The 20,158-nt window shown below is 41.9% G+C and overlaps 1 protein-coding gene across 3 annotated transcripts in view; it reads right to left on the reverse strand.

Annotated features, from left to right (window-relative positions):
• ksr2 (kinase suppressor of ras 2) overlaps nucleotides 1–20,158 on the reverse strand; it is a 106,372-nt gene that overhangs the window by 33,267 nt on the left and 52,947 nt on the right. For all 3 annotated transcript variants that reach the window (XM_084359803.1, XM_084359804.1, XM_084359802.1), the window contains 8 exons: nucleotides 10,052–10,121; nucleotides 8,651–8,734; nucleotides 8,243–8,328; nucleotides 7,507–7,527; nucleotides 7,117–7,226; nucleotides 4,632–4,800; nucleotides 3,783–3,824; nucleotides 952–1,021 (listed from right to left, as the gene is read on the reverse strand). In XM_084359803.1, the coding sequence (XP_084215929.1) occupies nucleotides 952–1,021; nucleotides 3,783–3,824; nucleotides 4,632–4,800; nucleotides 7,117–7,226; nucleotides 7,507–7,527; nucleotides 8,243–8,328; nucleotides 8,651–8,734; nucleotides 10,052–10,121 (652 nt within the window). The remainder of the gene's footprint in view (nucleotides 1–951; nucleotides 1,022–3,782; nucleotides 3,825–4,631; nucleotides 4,801–7,116; nucleotides 7,227–7,506; nucleotides 7,528–8,242; nucleotides 8,329–8,650; nucleotides 8,735–10,051; nucleotides 10,122–20,158) is intronic.

Raw genomic sequence — 20,158 nt, forward strand, 5'->3', positions numbered from 1 at the left:
ACCATGCGTATGTTGCACCTTATGCAAAACTGAAAGGAAAGCTTTACAGTGCAATGGCTGAATATAATCTGAACATACAAAACAAACATGATTATGGTAATGAAAGGAGCTCTACACCTCACACAATAACCTTCTATTCAAACACATATGGAGCCCACTGTGATGTATGCATGTCGTTACTTGTCGTCCTATATTTTCTTCCGCTTCTTATTATTTCCAGACGTTGCTTTCCATTTTTTTTATCTCGAAACTGGCAGCTGCTGGAGCATGCTGGCATGAAGACATCAAATACACCTTTTATAAATCCGATACATCACTACCATATACTGTCTCATGCCCTTTACCTTAATTCAAAAGCTCATAACATTTTCCTTCCTCTATCTAGGACCTTTTCAAGACTCGTGTTGATATTTAGAAAATAAAATTAACAGGGGCATTATTTGCTATCGATTAAACCATCACAATCTATGGGTGCAGTCCATATTTCATCACAATTGACCATCCACCTATAGATGGAGGTTCTTTTTCCCGTTTCTTGTGACAGATTGATATCCTAATCTAATTAACATCTGGGTCGAAAGGCATCTCATCACTCCTCCTCCTCTTCCGGTTGTTTTCCCGTGACCACTGGCTTCCTCAAAGAGCCAGTGGGAATCCAGTTGGCATCCCAAGTGTAGCGTGAACTAAAGGCCATGCTAACATTAGTCTCTGAGTGTACGTCATGTCGGCCCTCGCATTGAAATTGTCACCCAAATATCTGTGCTCCAATAAGTTTGACTCGGCCTTTGACCAGCAGCCACAGAGAGAAGGAGGAGAGGGAGGAGGAGACGAGGGAGCACGCAGATAAGACGAGGATAACTCAGAGAGACATGCGCTTGATTAAGATCAGTACATTCTTAATTTATTTAGAGGTAGACATGTGGTTTTATTGAATTACTTGTTTCTACTCACCCCGGTTCAGACAGGACAGGGTGCAGGATGACCTGCGGTGCTCTGCTTGGGGGAGCTTCTGGAGCAACATCTGGAAATAGAAAGAGGCAGAAAATGTCAAACCAACAAATAAGAATAAGGTTGCATTCAGTATTAAACCATTTTAACCCGGTTATTGTTGCTTTATGTGTTTTAGACAGGAAGTGGAAGATATCAGCTACAGTATAGGTAGCGTAAGTGTGACTCCACGGTGGATACAGAGATAGAGACAGGAAAAAATTTGATCGGTCAGCTTGGGCATTTCTGATTGTGAAGAACGGCTCAGTAGCCTTTTCTGTGACACACAGCAAAGCAAATGCAAAGCAAAGCCATCTCCACTGCAAACCTTCTGCTCACAGCTATGAAGACTATCCATTACATCTTGAAAAAAATAACTTAAATACGGCGATTGCATGGAAGGAGACAAGGTAAACCTTCCCACAGTTGCTCATATCACTTAATTAAAGTAATCACACAGTTAGTGTGGGAAATAATTACAGCCTACCCACGTACGATACAACTGTCTAGTGCTGCAGTGGTGCTGTTAATGGATGAAACCGGATGCTCCAGTTAACCCTTTGCATCTAGAATGACCCCAATTTTAATCAGGGCTTGCAATCTTCCAAGGTACCACGGGGTACCACACCTCCCTCTGAAACACTGCTCAATGCCATGTAAGAAGCCTGGGGCCAGATGCAAAAAGACTTAAAGTTGCATGTTGGTTTTGTCAGTTTTGTTAAACTGTGTGTGTTCTGTTTTATAAATCTCAGTCATTGTAGAACTGGGTGCACGAGCCTTAATTCTCTCTCACACAGTGGAAACGCCCATGAACATCTGTTTGCATAACGATACCAGCACCCACTCCACCACTCATTAGACCTGTCAGTGAAAAAAACTACAACTGATTGCGTCACATCAGTACAGCTGCCATTACGCACAACCATTACGTACGGCTGAGGCTATTTATATCATCTATACCACTAAGTAATCACGTTAAGTAAACCGGTTAATGTTTGGGGAAAATACATATTTTTTTTAGTGGACATGTGGTTTATGCATCTGGACCAAGGTGTCTAAAATTTAATCTCCACTACATTTGGGGTAGTCATCTAGGTAATTCTTATAAAGACATTGCCTGGCTGACACCCTGAAAATATTTTTTATGAAACCCACTTTCTTCCCACTTTGGGATTTGTGTTGGTCACATTGGTACATTTTAACACATGTACTGGTGGTGTGTAATCAAAAAAACCCTTCTGATTAACTCGATATCAAATCCCTTGTTGACAATTATTGTTATCATTATTCAATCATTGACATGATTGAATCAACAGCAGCAAAGTAAACATGTACTTTATGATGAAAACATCTAATTTTCAAAGCACTTTCTGCTGACAGGGTGCTTAAATTCAACACGACTTTTTACATGTATTTATTTCTCTATGGTTTGCATTAGACAACAGCAAAGACAATGTTCGCTGTACAATGGAAAACACTCACATTTTCCTCACCAGATTGAATCATAATGTCCCTTTTTTGACATTATTTTTATGGAAACACAATCAGTGTAGATTATACCCACATGGTGTGAAATGTGACACTGGCTCTGTGGTATCGAGAGAAACAAAATACATGTGCTGATATATACCAACATGATCTGCTGTACTATCACAGTATGTGTCTCTACAGCATGTGGAAAAACATTTAACTTGATCACCATAAAAGCACGTACAGCACGTCACATTATCAGAGAAAGGGAGAACAGCAGGTTGGATTCTCTTTTCTATCCTATTCCTGATGAGTAAGGTCAGCTGTTGCGTTGTATCTTCCTCTGAAAGCCATCAGAGAATTCGCTGCCACGCTTGCCACCCGTGTTGGCACTTCGACAATTTGTGACACAAAATGGGAGCCACACAAAAAAAAAAACATTCCCTTTGTGGCACGGTGCATTAGTAGCTGGCACCGTCGCATCACAGCGAGAAGGACGACCTTTTGTTTTCTGTGTGGAGCCTGCATGGATGTTCGCATGGATTTACTCCAAAGACCAGCAAGCCGGGAGGATTGGAGGCTCTAAATTGGCCAATGGTGTGAACGTGAGCCAGTCGATGTGTCTGTGATCCCTGTGACAGACTGACAGCTTCTTCCTTCCTACTTTTTACCCAAAAATGTAACCTGGGATACGCTCGAGCCCCTTTTGAGACTGAAAACATGCACATGAAATAAATACATCTTAAATTATACTGTTATTGACCCGTGGAGGCTTATGTAAATGATTTTTGTTTCCTTTTCTAAACAAGAGCCAGCGTTTACAGCAAATTTAATACGATGTGAATGCGGAATTAGCTCCATTTACAATGTAATGGTTTTAGATTGATTGGACTAACAGCAAGTGGTAGCGTGTGGCCATGTTGTTATGCAGCCCATTAAGGTAGGCGAAGACAACAATATGTGTGTCTACAATAAATCAGAACCTGGCTACCATGCGGCGTGGTGTATATTTATGCATTTCCAAAAACCTTAATTGCACCTCATTCTTATCCTCACACCACTCCAGGTTGTCTCGGCTGTAATAACCTGCCAAATGAGCAAAGACTGTGTGGTACCTGTGTGGGCAAAAGCAAAGAGTCTGGGCATTGACAAATCATTAGGAAGCCCAAATGAGACAAGCAACGAGTGGGTGTAGGGGCCGAGGCTTGAGTCAGGCCATGGTAAGCAGATGAAAATTACCCTCCGACATCAAAAGAGTCCCCCGCCTCCTTACTTATCCTGGGCTGGTTGCAGTGCATCATGGGTAATGATCAATTATTACTTACCAGGAAAGATGAACTGCTGTTTGAATTTGAAGTAACTGGAGGCTGTGGAAGGAGACAAAAGAAGAGCTGGAGTTTGATCTGAAGGAATGTGGACTTATGTCAGTATTTATACTGCGAGACACACTTCTGCTTCACAGCACACATTTAAAGAACTATTTCTCAAATAACAGCAGGCTTTTTTAGTACAGTCTTTACACCAATTAACCTGGCACGCTGTACAGGCCGCAGTACTGTATCTTTATTTTCAGAATGAAATAAGCTTCACATAAACACCACTAATTTTTGTACAAGTTATAAGTTAAGCACATGAGTTGTTCTGGGACAGTTTTTAAGAAGAAAAAAAATAGTTGTATTAAATATAAAATTGTTCTGTTTTTGGGGGAGCAATCAGTCAATTCTGGTCCTGACTGATAGTATAGCTTAATGTGCCTTGCTCGACTGCAGACTATGTCTTGTTCGGCTTTATGTCAGCTGCTTTTGCACGACTATTGTTTTTCTTTTCTTACTTCTGTTGAACCTCCATGGGACACCTTCCCGGAAAAAAAAGGTGTGAAGGTGCCTTTTATTACCTGTTAACATGCGCACATAGAAAGACTACATACCTGTGACTGCACGTGAGACCAAGTCACACATGTGCCCTTGTCTTGTTAAATGCACCAGAACCCATAATCAAAACCCTGTTGAGCCAGTCCTGTGTAATAGAAAGCTCACAGAACTGACTCTACTTTTGCATAACAGCAAAAGTCATATGAGTTATTGGTGCCTGTTTGCACTGTAATTACGAAAGACGCCAAACGCGAGTTACTTTACAATGATGAAAAATTCCAATGTATGTCTAATGTCTAATACCTGTCAAGTTGAACTGTTTCTGTTGCCGCGCTGACTGTGGGGAGGGGTGTAGTGGTGACGGGGGCGTCGCACTGCTGGGCAGGGGAGGAGCTGGGGAGGATGGGGTGGAGGAGGTGGTGGATGAGGGATTACTGCTGGAGTCTGGTTGGTACGGGGCTGGGATGTGATCCTGAGAAGAGACAGAAAAGAGAAAGGTCAACAGAAGCTTAAGTTGAACTTCAATACTGGTGATTTTGCAAGTTTTACTCAGCTTGCACTACTTATTGTTGTCCTCTTTATGAATCATACCACAAGTTCCTAGATTGATTTTCTACCTTCGAGGCAGCACTTGGTTTTCATTAATTTCGGTACAATATGAAAATCAACTTGCAGGGACTTGAAAATTGCCTGACAGAGGTAATCCATCACAGTGAGCAATATGCTGGCCTTACTTTTTTGACAAAGTTACGTTATCATCGTGTGGGGCTGCAATTGCCAACAGGAAGCATTTTAAAAACTGCCATCAGCGGTGCATTAAAGGATGCTCCGACATCCCCAAATATAAAGTTTGCTAAAACTGAGAAACACTCTCAACATATTTGAATGTAAATGAATCATCTTTTTTGCTGTGGCAGTTTCCACCTCCTTCTACTGTAGGTTAATCACAGCCGCTCCAGACTGACCTCCAGATCTATTCCAATGGGCTCCTCACTTATCTGTCACATCTGTTAAAAGATTTTAACTTCTGTAAGAGGTCTCTTTGTTAAAAAATCATTTTTACATCCCCCGCGACTGTCTAGACTCCAGTCCAATTTCAATTCAAATATTGGCTTAACGCAGTGATTTCATAATGGAGTCTAATCAACCACAAATAATCACTACTATTCAGGAAAAGCACTTAATTAATTACATAGTCTGAAAATGTAATCCAAACGATGGAGGCAGACATTACAGTAGTGTTGTGGAAGAAATTATAGATTTTCTCCTCTTCGGCAGCCAAGTCTTGAGTCTTAAACATCAGAGCATCATTGAATGACGACAATAATATAACAAAATCTATCTAAATCAATCTAATGGATTATCTTCCTGGAGCAAGTTTCAAGTCTAAGCAAGTTGATTTTCGCAGCCCACTGAAATAAAGCCAAATCGATGGGTGCCTTGAGGGTGGGCAATCAATCTTAATATTTAGGTTTTGTTTTGAGGAATGGTCTGGACTGATGTATATGCAGCTTTATCTGCCCAAATAAGTTTGCACTTTAACTGGAAATTATCATCAGCCCCAGGAAGCAATCAATCATTTGACAAATGAAACCAGAAAGTAAGAGAAGTCATATTTATCTTTTTGGTATCTTAATCCAAACAATCATATATTCACCAAGCTGGGCCACATGAGAGATTACGAACGTAACCACAGACCTTATTTCAGGCAACTAACCGAAAACCCATTCAAATTTAATTGACTTCAAGAATAAGTGCAACAGTGCAAACTTATTTCCAGGTTTTAGGACTCATTCCTGCGGCACTTTATGTTGAACCCAACAAGCAGTAGCTCCGAGTTATGAAGAGAACCGTAAACACACACTACAGTGGACTAATTCCACAAAGTTATCAAAATGCCTCCTTAAAAACAATAATTAAAGTCACAATAATCAGTAAAGTAAAGGTGCAGTCCGACTAGGGACTGGGGCGTTGTTTTGGATGAGAGGCATCATCATATCATGAGCCCATATCTCAGGCAGTGGATCGTAGTTCATTAGTTAAAGGAAGTATCGAAGGTTACGATATTGTAACCCTAGTTATATTAACACAGGCTTCGCCCTCTACTGGACTCTATGGGTAATACTCTCCTACAATCGCGTATGCGCGATTGTAGGAGAGTATTACCCATAGAGTCCAGTAGAGGGCGAAGCCTGTGTGAGATATAACTAGCTGTGAGTTAAGAAAAATGTACCTTGATGATTTCCACTTCACTTTCCACATATAACAAAACACTATACTATGATGTCGTCACGTTAACACATATGATGTTGAAGTCTATCTGGTCTCCACAGTTACCAACATGGCAGTTTGAAATTGCAGAGAACAGCAAGACTTTACAAATAGATTTCCACATGATCTGGTAATCCTTTAGCATCAGAAGTCGTGTATTTGTAAAGGTCTTATTTGTGTTTAGTGTTATTTTTACACACGTTTTCTTTCTGAGCATTCACATTCGGTTCACAAGATTCCCATCACTGTGTTACCACCACAGGAATCCTGTGATAAACTTTCTTTCTTCCCTGGAACTGAGAAATTTTTAGACGTGCTGCAAAATATCCAATGTATGACAACAAATCCATCTGTGCAAACATCAATACTGCTGAAGATATTTTCGTACGGTTCCATGATCCCCTGGGACAGACAGGATGACTCATAACCATTTTCCTGCCCCCAAAAATGGAAGAAATGTAATATGTAGGACAGGTTACACACAGATTGTAATACACGGTTTATTTTTATTACTTACCTTGTTGATTTTGTTGGTTTTGGGGAGCGTCTGACTGATGTGCAGGTCTGTGTACCTGAGCGGGTTGTTGATGTCACATGGCACTGATTCGGTCCGTACCAGACGAGCTACTATAGAAAAAAAAGCACACAGGAACAATGAAGCACTGCGGGAGACTGAAATTAAACAACACTCGCCTAATAGCTTTAAGAAAATGAGAAGAAATTCTTTATCAGGCCCTGCTTCTCATGTGAAAATGAACAAACTGCCCTTTCTTGAACACCATCCATTTGTTATCGCATACAGACACTTCATTAAAAAAAACTTTCCTGAAGCAAACTATGTCATTAAGAAAACTGTCACTTTCTCTGACTAAAGCAGGGTAGAAGAAGACTAATTAGTGTTCTTTACCTTGAGTTGTTCCTTGGTGGTCTTATTTGGAGGAGAAACGGAGGGAGGGCGGGCGGGAAGAAGAGAAAGAACAGAAGAATCTCAATTCTGATAGCAGATAATGGGAATTTTTTCAGTTCAGTCTGTGTCAGTACAAACGGTGCATGACGCAATCACTTCTGTCAAACCTAAGTGGCTTAATTAATCGGCAGATAACCTCCTATCTGTCACAGGCTCTTTAACTTTTTTAAATGGGGCCTCGACTGAAAACTGAGTTCGGTTTGGGATAGTTTTAGTAATGGCCAGTGTTCAAAAATAAATATCTGTCAGCTAAATTAGACATTATATTACTTTTGTTAACATGATGATGTGAACAAGCCGTCCGCATTTTCAAGGTATTCATTGACAATCAGCAGCTAGCTTAACATTGGCCACAGTGACTGCACACAACACTCCAGAAACCATGGCAAACTTAACACACCATCTGACACTGAACAAAACCAGGTGAGTCCTGAATGTAGGCAAAGCTAACAGCAGTTAGCTGGCAGCTGGGACACAACATGTAAATCAGTCAACTTTGGGATTACTGGAAAGCCTGTTTATCATTACAGGGGGGCACATGTCTTCTTTTGGGAGAGGCTTGTGTCAAAGTGCGTTCAATTTAGCGCCCTCAAATAAGGTAAGGAGGCATCCACACACACAAGCTGAAAATGCTTTAAGAACTGGAGTTGTGGTGAGTTGTGCAGTCAAAAAGTACCTTTGAGGGATTCTCGTCCGCCTCGCTGTATGATCAGTAAATGGCAAGGTGGGGCTTCTTTGGTGCATTTGTTGTGGCACTTCAGCCTGAGTGCACAAAAAAAGGACAGGAACTTTCACAGAGTGTTTACTTGTTGTTGCTGTTAGATTATTTACACAAGGATGAAACCGTTGCAAAGTGGGAGCATTAACATGTAGAAAAACGGACAAGAGATGCTAATTGCTCATTTATTCAAGTGACATGAAAACAAAAGAGTTCCTGTCATCTCGAAAAACAATCAAAAGGGAAAAACAAACAAAAAACAGGCAAGAGGAAACACTAACTTAATGACAGATATCTGTGATCAGACACAAATCAGTACTCGTGTGATATATGGCACCTAGGGTGAAAACCAGTGTCGGTACCTACTTGCAGTTTTTACATTTCAGTCCAAACAACATTCCCTTTCCACATACTATGCATGTCTGGGACATCCAATACTTTGTGGAAAACCTGCAGGCAAGAGAAGAGAGAGGGAGATAAGGCTGTTAAGTCATGACATCACTTTCGGCTTGCACATCTACCATATATGACATTTTAGAGCTGGTGTTTACTGTGATAACATTGCTTCTGACTTTTTACCTTTACCTAACGGTCTCATTCTGACAGACAGCTTTCTCCAACCAGGGCCTCACATTCCCTGCGTAACCTTTCTGCGAGGATAATAGATGCCTGGAGGAGCTTCTTCTGTGAAAGTATTTGCTTTCCTAATCTCCCTCACCTGCTGATTTAATTATGGCCCATTTCATTTTCATCTTTCAGTGACCCTGTGCGAATGAACATCTTAACGCAGACGCTCTGCAGCGCAGGACGGAGGCCACGGGGTTTACATCAATACAGCGATCAGTCCGAGTGATGGGAGCTCGGAGGCCTACGCCACTCTTAAAGGGTCCAACACAGTCTCTTCTCAAACAAACAAATCCACATTGTGCTCCGCAGTAGCAGCCAATTCCCTGCGTAGATTGACTGAGAGGTTCCAGCACGTATGCGACCGTTGGCAGTAGTTACTGATGCGACGCCTGGGTGCCAGCCGAGCCGCTCGCTGGCTAATGGCAGGTGACTAATGTATTTTGACAGAGTCCAAATCTCTTTATTAGGCCCCTCCTTCACTTCAATTGAGAGGCACGACTCAATCCAACCCCTGACACGTTTTTTTTAGCGGACTCTGCTGTCAAATATGAACAGCAATGTGACATTAAGGGCATACTCTGCATAAAGAAATGTTCTTTCAGCGCAGCGGAGGCTCTAAAGCCAGAGCGGCACATTGTGTACCAGCGACACAAATGCACTTATCTTAACAGGCCAATAATGCGATCGAGGGCACACGTTTGAAATATGCAAATCGGCACGTCGAGGAGATTGTTGGATGGAATAATAGCATTTCTCTTAAAACCAACCTTAATCTTCAAACAACTGCTCTATAAATTACACTCGCGCTTCAGTTTGGCTGCGTGTGACGAGGCTCAGAGCTTCTCTCTGCACCTCGCTGACTTTCAGCAGGCAAAACACCCACGTTCTGGAGGTTGCTGAGATCCCACAACTAATACAGTATTGTTTTACTTTTTAGATCACTCGCGTTTAAAGTCAAGCAGGTGGAGAGAGACGGAGAAAGGCAGACAACGAGAGGAAGAGAATTGAGATGAGTTATACAAGAGGCCCTTTTTAATTGGACTGGCATTCTATGACGGATGAGTTTATGCGCATAGGCAAACTCTCTCTCACACACACACACACACACTCACTCACCCACACACTGTCCTTCAGGCCTACCTGTGTTTTATTGAGTTTCCCAGATCTCTTCGGGGAATCTGCGGGGACCAGCGAGGCACTGAGAGAGTGTCTGAAGAGCAAGAGATAGGAGGCTGTTACGTTTAGTTAAAAAGTAAAAGTGAGAGAATGTCAAACCTTCTGCATTAAACCTTCGACTTAGCACATATGGCATTTTGGGCAATGGACTGACATTTTGGCGTTGGATTGATTCGGCTGTTTGTATATCATTCATATAGTCATGAGTCATTGTCAACTCGTCATTGTGAATGAGATGTCATAGATAGATAGATAGACAGATAGATAGATAGATAGATAGATAGATAGATAGATAGATTTAGTGTGCTCTCTCGAGCCTTAGGGCTGACAACATGTGACAATCAAAATGTCAAGGTCCTGTCTGAATTATTTGCATGTTTAGATGCAGATATTTTGCATAATGAGGCTACTGTGGTGCTACCTGTATTCCATTGCGAGGCACTCTCACTTCAAAAGGTTTTCACAACAAAAAACACACGCTTGGTCCATTAGTGCTTGCAATGACTGAGCGGCATTACATTTGCGCGCCACCTCACAATACCTGGTGAGAATGGAGGCATACACAGAGTCGCCCGTGAAGGCGGCTCGATGTGTGCGGATATGTATTGAGATGATGATGGTCTCGCTGCCGATAATTCAATAATAAAAATATTCATGAGAAAAAATGCTGACGGAGTCATAGGTCATTATGCAAGACCATTTTTGTTTTCAGTGTTTTGTTTCAATTTCTGCTGAAACCCCACATTACAGGCCTATTAAGGTTTCTATTCTGATATACTATTTTACCATTTAGGAATTAATAAACACGGTCAAGCAAAACATGGCACTGAAATACGTATCAATGCAATCTTCCCCATGCACTTACCACACCAACCAACACCCTTTGAAATGTACTGAGGTAGCTCTGCAGTACCAAAACACTGAGGTGCTAACAGGACAGTAAAAAACAAGGATCAAATCCGATGCAGCAGCAGAACAAGAGATTCATTTTTTTATTCAGCACTAGGGTTGTTACAGATTATAATATGTGATAATATCATGTAAATAATCCAGTGCCTCTTAAATTGTTTCTGTTTCTTTCTGTTCATGCAGTAAAGAGCCTAAATACTAGTTGCCATACAACGGAAAAAGAAGAAGAAAAAGCTATAGTCACAGTTAACCGTTAGCTAGCTGAGTGTGTGGCATGGATCTGGTGTGTGTGCTACTCATTTATTTACTTCTGCGGTGCAAAGTCATACCAAAACGACAGACATTTGAGGTTACATAGACTCTCTCTCCACCTCCCTACACTGGTATGACAAATGTCATTCATTTGACAAAAAACAGACAAAACACGTGATAAACAAAGTTATGATGGCCGTGATAACCGTCAAGTGAAAAGATGATATCATGAAGGCCCTATTCCACACAGATTCTTTTTTCCTTGTCAAAACCTGAGAACTGCATTACCCAGAATGCAAGTCGACCACCGACAGTCCGAGACTTGTGTGTGTTATGCAAGTAGCGTCAAATGTAGCCTTGAGCCGCTAGCGTCAACCCAACATAAGGAGTTGGCTACAGAGGGCTGGTAAGATCACTTTTGCACAGGACTGATTTTTTTCCTTTTCAAACTTGTCTTCAACAATTTATCCATCAATAACCATTTCTTGAGCCACAAAAGTTTTTTTTTTTAACATACGGTGGTACTCCCCGACATCTGTAAACGGACTTCGAAATCAGCACACTGTCCCTTTAAAGTTGTGCTGGTCATATTTGAAGTAAAACAGGCTTATACTCTGTTTGTAAGCAAACACACACTCTTTCATCTCGGCATCTTTTTGGCTGTCAGTCCCAGTTTCAGTTGGAATGTGTGTTTTAAGAAAACAGCCCAGTCAATGAATGTGCAGCTTCGAATTGACAAAATAAAACTGAAGAGACAAGGAAATGATGGAGTCAAATATGCAATAAGTGAGATGTTTTCTGAAGACCTTTGTGCAGACTTATTCATGAGTACTATGAATGCCAGGAAGAGGGGAGTAGAGGGGACTTGAGATTTTTGTGTGTGGGTGGGTGGAGAAGTTGTGAGAATAAAGAGAGAAACACAAGCAGAAAACGATGCCTTTAAGTTCTTTCTTCATCACTAAACTGAGCCCTGAAAACGAAACAGCAGTCCGAGGTGTGCGATGAGACTGATCTCCGCTTAAGAGGACAGAAGAGGTTCACTGCAACGAGGCCGAGAAGAGAAAGAGTTGGTTCGGTTGGGGCTGTCTTTGTCAATTTACATATTCACAGGCTTTATTACGCTTTTATGTGAAAGGAAACAGAGAAAGCATTAATGTTCAGAGTTGAGCTGGTAATGTCCCCCTGCGACACTATACTTAACATGAGGAATGGAGCTCTTCAAGTTTCAAAACTGGCAAGTCATAAATCAAAGGAGCTGTGTTGGGTTTTTTTTTTTCAACAAGTTTGTGATCGTCACATTCACAGTCCTGGAAGCCTGCTGCTGTAGATACAAGTACAACACCCCCACCCAACAAAACAAACATTAAGTATAATTTTCACTAACAGTGTCAAAAAAAAAAATGGCATTCATGACAGCATTTACAGCAAATAAGAGGGATAAGAAATCTTCGCGTGACTCAGAATTTTCATCCTGCGAGGGGCTCAATCAGTCCTATTAATTGATTACGAGGCAGAGTCGTTGACTGCGCTAATCTCATGGCTCTGGTGCCATACAGCATTTCCTGGTTCCTGAAACACCCTTCCTCCTCCTCCAGTCCCTCCAGAGGCTTGATGTCTTCTCTCTGCACTCCGATGCATCGCTCAATTACACTCAATCAACCTGATAACTCAATACGGAGGGGGAAACTGACATCATCTGCTTCTTGTCGGCCTTGTTGGCGACTGGCAGATGATTGGACTTGTCAGCGGCGTGGACAGGGCTATCTATCATCATGTGGGCCTGCTGTTGATGTTGCTGTCTGCCTTCTTCTGTCTGTCAATCTTTGATGATCCTACCATCCCTCAGGCAAGGGGCGTGTAGATTTATGTCAGTAAACACTCATGAGAACAAACACGCTCACACACGCGCCTGTCATATAGAGCCTCAGCTTGACTGATACCAGACACCTTGAATTTTTGGCATTCCCTGTAAACACTAGCCTTCAGGGGTCCGAGCTTATTCACAAATAGGGTAGTGAAAAATGCTTTTGTTGTATTGCGATTAGCACTGATGTAGTTTTAGTTTTAAGATTATTTAATTTAATTTAATGTTATGCATTTTAAATGCCTTTAAATATGCAATAAGCGATTCATCTCATTCCTAGTTCGTCAAATACAGACACTATTGGTTGGGCAAGCCACCAACCCAAAGTTTCTGTACTTGATGAACACATAATGACACTCAACATTCAACTATCTTAGATATTGTACCTAAACGGTTAGCTCTCTAGTAGTCTTTAAAAGCAGTGGTGGACAAGCATTTAATCCACATAAGAGCAATTTTTATCTCATTGATATCAGCCTTATTATTAAATGTTCACTTTCTTTACACCATGTCAGAGCTGTATTAACTTACTGCTAATGCAAACGCAACAGCCTACTGTCTCTGCTTCGTACTAGAGGCTTTCATATGACAAAACACTGGGTGGATTTTATTGTGAAGCAGTCACAGGGAGGGCGTTTGTCACCGTGGTTAACGATCAGTCGTCAAAAATGCATCTACAAAACAAGAAAACTGTCATTTCTGCATTATTCCTCCTCAGTAGGTTGTTGCATTAAGAGCTGAAACTTCAAATATGTAATTTAACTGCTTTTTGTTCTTCAAATCAAATCAAATCAAATCAATTTTATTTATATAGCCCAAAATCACAATCACCTTACATTACACATTTACAAACTGTACAGTGAAACAACATCCTCTGTCCTTAGACCCTCGATTCGAATGAGGAAACACTGGCCATATTAAGAAAAAAAAACTTTTACCAGGGAAAAAAAAAGATGGAAGAAGAAAGAAGGAAGAAACCTCAGGAAGAGCCACAGAGGAGGGATCCCTCTCCCAGGACGGACAGACATGCAATAGATGTCGCATATACACTGACAGAATATCTGATACAAATTATAATATATGTGGATCCAGGAGAAGACTGAGCAGGCCGAGGCATCGCCAAGTGGTGCTCTTGTGTAAAAACACTGCTCCCGGCATGTGCAGCATGGTATCAGCTCGTGGTTGCACTTCCTGTCGATTTCATTTTCAAAGCAACATTAGGACAGGCTTAACAACTCCTAGTGAGATTATCTGGGGCCAAAAGGACAACTGACACCCACAGGACGGAGATGAAGTCTGTCTTACAGTTGGGAAAAATCAGACCTAATCTTTAAATTGATATTGACTGTTTAATTAATGGTTGTAAACACATCAAACAGACTGTAAGTGACACCCCAGTGTGAATTTCTATCTGCAACAGCCCTGACACCAGCAAATGGGACTTTGAAGATTCCCCCGTTTTTCTTTACAGGGGAGCCTGACAGGTAAGACCAGGGGCTGTAAATCTGCCTGCATACCAAACGGAAATGCTTATATCCTTGCAGCAACCTTTAAAATCAGTATGAAGTGATTGTTCTAACACTTTCCAAGCCTGAGTTATTCATTTAAGATTTTCATTGCATTTATAACATATGACAAATACTGCCACATGTTATAAATACGCTTGTTACCTGTGTAGTTTTTTGCTCCTTTTTGTTTTGCGCGCTAGTTTTATTCTGTTTTTCTTCATTTGATAACCAAGTTTCAACGCCAACTGACTTTATTATAACTTTGCTTCCAGTTTTATACAATCTTGCATTTTTTTTCCCAAAGACTTTGAAAGTTTTGTGTCATTCGACCAGCACCAAATCTTTTTCAGTTGCCCGGCAAAGCCAACAGCACCGGATCAATCATTTTGTCATCAACCCAGGGAGACTTCCAACGCCGAACATCCATCCATTGCCTTGGTTCTGACCGAGCTCTCAACTCCGGATCGGCTTTCACATCTAAAAGTAGGCTGAACCATCCTCTCAAGCTGCTCATGACATGGTTGATGTCAAAATAATCTAATAATAATAATAATAGTCTTATTGACAGTAATGATTAGCGACTAGAATCCGTATCGAACAGATTATTTCCGCCACCATTCCCCATTTCCTCATTCAATTCTCTATCATCATTTTCAGTTAATAAACATTTTAATTTAGACCCAGTCGTCGGTCTGTGTATTCCTTTGACGGGGAGAATGGAGATCAATTTAATCGAGAAGTCACACTTTTAGATATTTGGTTGATAACTTAAGAATTTATTGATTTGTATTTCAATTTCCTCTTTGGAGGTGGTGCCTCTAAAACGAGCACATAAGCATTGAGATCCCACTACAAAGTCACGGCTCAAATAGTGTTTGCCGTAGTATTAAACCACCATTGATTACCATGGTAACCACAGGTGTTGGCTAAACAACCAGGACTGAAATCTGAAAAGGATTAAAGCTTTAACACCTTAGGATCGCATGGCACGGGCAGATTTTCTAACCATCCGAAAACAAATACCAAAATAAAACCAAATACATAATACCAAAACACACAAGGGTGTGTATTTTATGTTCAGAGTATGTGTGTGTGTGTGTGTGTGTGTGTGTGTTTGTGTGTGTGAGACGGATGAGCCTGCAGGAGCCGAGAAACAGTAAGGCGCCAGACAACAATGTCCTCCTCCATCTTGTCTGATTGGTCTCAGTCTAATTAAGCTGAGGTCTTCCTTTCCCCTCCTCCACTGGCCGGTCATGTGACACATATCAGGCCATGGGGTTGAGTATGATGTGTGTGTGTGTGTGTGTGTGTGTGTGTGTGTGTGTGTGTGTGTGTGTGTGGTTTAGAGGAGTTGTATGTCCAAGACATTTGAAAATGAACATGTAACATGGTAATTCTAAGTGCTGTATCGTAGGCAGCTGGACGTGTTTCAGTTTCTTGAAGACGTTTCACCTCTCATCATCCGAGAGGCTTCTTCAGCTCTAACTAACAGGAGGGGAGTTGCAGGCTTATAAACTCTGTGTGGGAGTGTCCTTACAGAGTCGTTAAGGTCACGTGTGAGCTCTGAGTTTCAGAGTCGTCTGCCCTTCTTGGACTGTGCAGTACGCACTGAAGAAGACAGAAGCCTCAACATTGAGGTGTACAGAAAACCTACACACACAGATCAATACTTGCTGCTCGACTCTCAACACCCACTGGAGCACAAGCTGAGGGTCATCAGAACCCTAAGCCATCAGGCTGAGACCATGCCCGCTAAGACAGAGGGGAAGGAGAAAGACGGAAAAACGAAACAACATCGTCATTCCTTATGTCACAGGAATATCTGAGAAACTCAGGAGGATCTTTAATAAACATCATATCCCGGTCCACTTCAAACCTACCAACACGCTGAGGCAGAAACTCGTCCATCCTCAGGACAAAACACCCAGGCATAAGCAGAGTAATGTAGTTTATGCTGTTCAATGCAGCCAGGACTGCACAGATGTGTACACTGGGGAGACAAAACAACCTCTCCTTAAACGAATGGCACAACACAGGAGGAGGGCTAACTCCTCAGGTCAAGCCTCTGCTGCCGACTTACATCTGAAGGAGAAAAATCATTCCTTTGAGGACAACAATGTAAATATCTTGGCCAGAGAAGACAGATGGTTTGAAAGAGGAGTAAAGGAATCCATCTATGTCAAACTGGAACGACTGTCTTTGAACAGAGGAGGTGGCCTTCGACATTACTCATCACCCACCTACAATGCAGTGCTGAGTTACCTCCCCAGACAGCTTAACAACCGTTCATACCTGGGCTCACCAAGCCCTAACATCCCACATGAAGGCCGATTGGGTCAACAACCCACAAGTGGCCATAACGACTCTGAAACCCAGAGCTCAGAAGTAAAACGAGAGTGAACACTTTGCTTTGTACTGCTGGAAACAGCTCTTTTGGCCAGTAACAGGATGAAGTTGGATGCTGAACTGCTAAGTAAACAGCTGATTAATGCTAACATTGGCTAGGGACTGTACATTTCCCTGTTTCTTAAGATAGTGGTGGACGCCCCAACTTTCTGGTGCTACGCTGCCCCCAATTTGTTCGGTGTATAAACTCGACAGGTGGCCAATTCTTACAAAAAGCACCCTTTAAAGAGAGAAATGTAACTACACTGAGAGATGAAGGGATATATGTTTCTGTCTGTGTGGGTTAAACAGAGGGGGGTGGGTATGTGTGTGTGTGCAGAGATAAAGAGACTCCTTGAGTCTAGGAGCCAATCTGGAGCCAAATATAGTTTATTTGACGTTAGACTGAGATGCTTCTCCAAGTGATTGACTGCTATTCCCCATGGGGAGAAATTTTTACAGCAGGTAAAACAGAAAGAAGAGGAGGGAGTGACGATTAAAACAACAAAACACACAAACAATGCCAGGAAAAAAAAAAAAACACACACAAATTGTAATTATTCTCATCATACACCTACTATTGTTATGTCAGAATCATCAAGGTCCTACAGCCTAATGGGCTGAGTGTAGCACTTCGGCAGTTTGGGTAAAAGCTTAAATCAAATGTGTGAATGCAATCAATGGCGTAATTGGCACTACATCAGAAAGGGATAATCAATAGCTTAAGGTGGAAATGCTAAACAAATCCAACACAAGAAGGCAGCATGTCGATGTGATGCCGAGATAGGAGTCTGACATGACTGTATATATGGTGGACTGTGCAGAGCAGCAGAAGAAGTGAACAGGACTGTAAAAAATGTGTGGGCGTATGCTGCACAATGTGCTGCATTATAGCACATGAGTGTTATATGAGCGATATATTACAGGCTGTTGCTCGCTCCGTATCCTCATTGTTTCTCATCCGGGGGTTTTAATGAGACTTTCCACAGGGTGAAAGTGCAAAGTATGAGTTTGGAGTGGCAGCAAGAAGCAAACTAAGAGAAAGGGTGGAAATAGATCAGATGGGGTTTTATTTTTTTTCTTTCCGAGTTTAAGAACAAAAAAAAAAATCCTCCGATGAGCAAGAGACAAAGCCAGGTTGCTCAGTTGCTATGGCAACAGCTACACGCCGATCAGCCCTTTTGGAGAATATTGTGCTGTCATCTTTGACGAGCGAGAACACACACGAGCGCATTTACAAATAACCCACATGCACACACAAACGCACACAATCCCTACGATACACCGACAATAGCAATCACAGCGCTGGAAAAATAGCAATTATCATGGATGAAACAAGTATCTCCGCACGGCCGTATGGATAGTGGGATTCTTTAAACTACGTGGCCTAAAGTGTGCCAGTGAGACGGAGGGAGGAGGGATGGGAGAACAGATGATGTCCTGAGGCCTTATGGCTCGATAGTGACTTCCTCAGTAGGAGAACTGAAATGGCTCGGAGCTCACAGACGAGTAAACCGGCCAACAGACAGAGCAGGTTTCGGTGGTGAGGCCGATCTGACGCTACAGAGGGCTTTCGAGTGACGTTAAGTATAAGTGGACAACACTGATGATAAACAACTACTTGTTTTACAAATTTGCTGCCTCATTAGAACTTTCTGCTCCTGTGTGTTGTTCCACCTTGTATCAAATTATAATAATGGCTAGACAAGGATCCCTAAGGTGGACTGGAAGGATGCTTCAGCGTTGCCGTAGCATTCAGTGCATCATGACCAAACATGAGCATCCTGCTCAAATACAGTATGGGAATGAACACATCTGATTCAGCTTTAGTGGCGAATTCAATTTTGTTAACATCTGTTGCTTTGTTGCACTACCCTCCCGGCTGGTTGGAAATTAAAACAAATTGTTTTGATTAATTATCTAAATTAATCGTTCTGGGAGCAGAATTTGCAAATTTCCTTGTACAATCAGTGGCAGATATTTTGCACAAAAGCAAGACTTCCATGTAGATGCAGGAGCAGCCGATGTCAGACCTGTCCTCCTTTCCTAGGAACCAACATAGCAACTGTTGACCAGTCCACCTCTTTATCGACGGGTGTTTATGACCTCCTCAGCAGGGTCTCATTAGCTGGAATGTGACAAGAGCTTGATGCGAGAGCTCAGTCAGTACCAGAGTCAATAAAGTCCCACTAGCAAAACATTTTCACCTGGAAAACTCATTCCAGGTCTTCCTATTGCATAAAAGATACAGAGCAAAATCCAGAAAATCACATTATAGAAGTAAATATGTCCTTTTGTGGGGCATTTAAGAGCTATGTTTTCATATTTTTGGACCAAAGCATAGTTGAAAAGTTTAATTTGTGGTCTCTTAGCCAATGAACAGAGGTCAAAACAAGCTCAAATCTCAACAGGTGAGATCCATCTGTTCTATTCTGTCTTTTAGTTGAAAAAGAAGCTGCATATTCAGCTTCTTTAACACGTTAACATCCATGCCCTCATACCAATAAAAGTAGAAAACAAGTGCTGAATGATAACATTCTCAAAACTGTGCATCTTTGCTGAAATACTGAATTGACGCCAATCCCGAATCTTCTCGTCAGCCGGCTCTTTTTCCTCGCCCCGTTTTAAATTTAGCCGTTATTTGTAGCCATTTTTATTTGCCGATTCTCAAAGGGACCTCCATTGTGGTGCCACACTTGGTTGCTAGGAGATCCGTGACGCAACTGCAAAGCGTCTATGCGAGGTTAGGGTGAGTGGGTGACGTCACCAAAACACGTCGAAATAAACAGAGTGCACAAAGCGCATGAAGAACATTTAAGCCATTTATATCCACAAGCACACACTCACAGACTCCCACACTCCCCTCCTCTCTGCATCTCGCACACTCAGACACATACACACACATTTTGCAGCAGGTGCATGTGTGTTGGTCGAGTCCCAGGGCTGGTACTGGACCTCCAAGTGGACACAAGGCATCATCACAAGTCGGGGCGTCTGAGCTCAAACAGCCCGAGGCGCTGGAGGTGAGCTGTCCGTGGAAAACGTCCCTCTGCGGCTGCCATAACTTTTCACATTTAAAACAAACAATCATAACCCCTGGAGCAAGAGCAAAAACACTGAAAACTAACTACTTATTATTCAACCTGACCATGA

Source organism: Pagrus pagrus (assembly GCF_965226575.1).
Source record: "Pagrus pagrus genome assembly, chromosome: 8".
NCBI classification, from domain to species: domain Eukaryota; kingdom Metazoa; phylum Chordata; class Actinopteri; order Spariformes; family Sparidae; genus Pagrus; species Pagrus pagrus.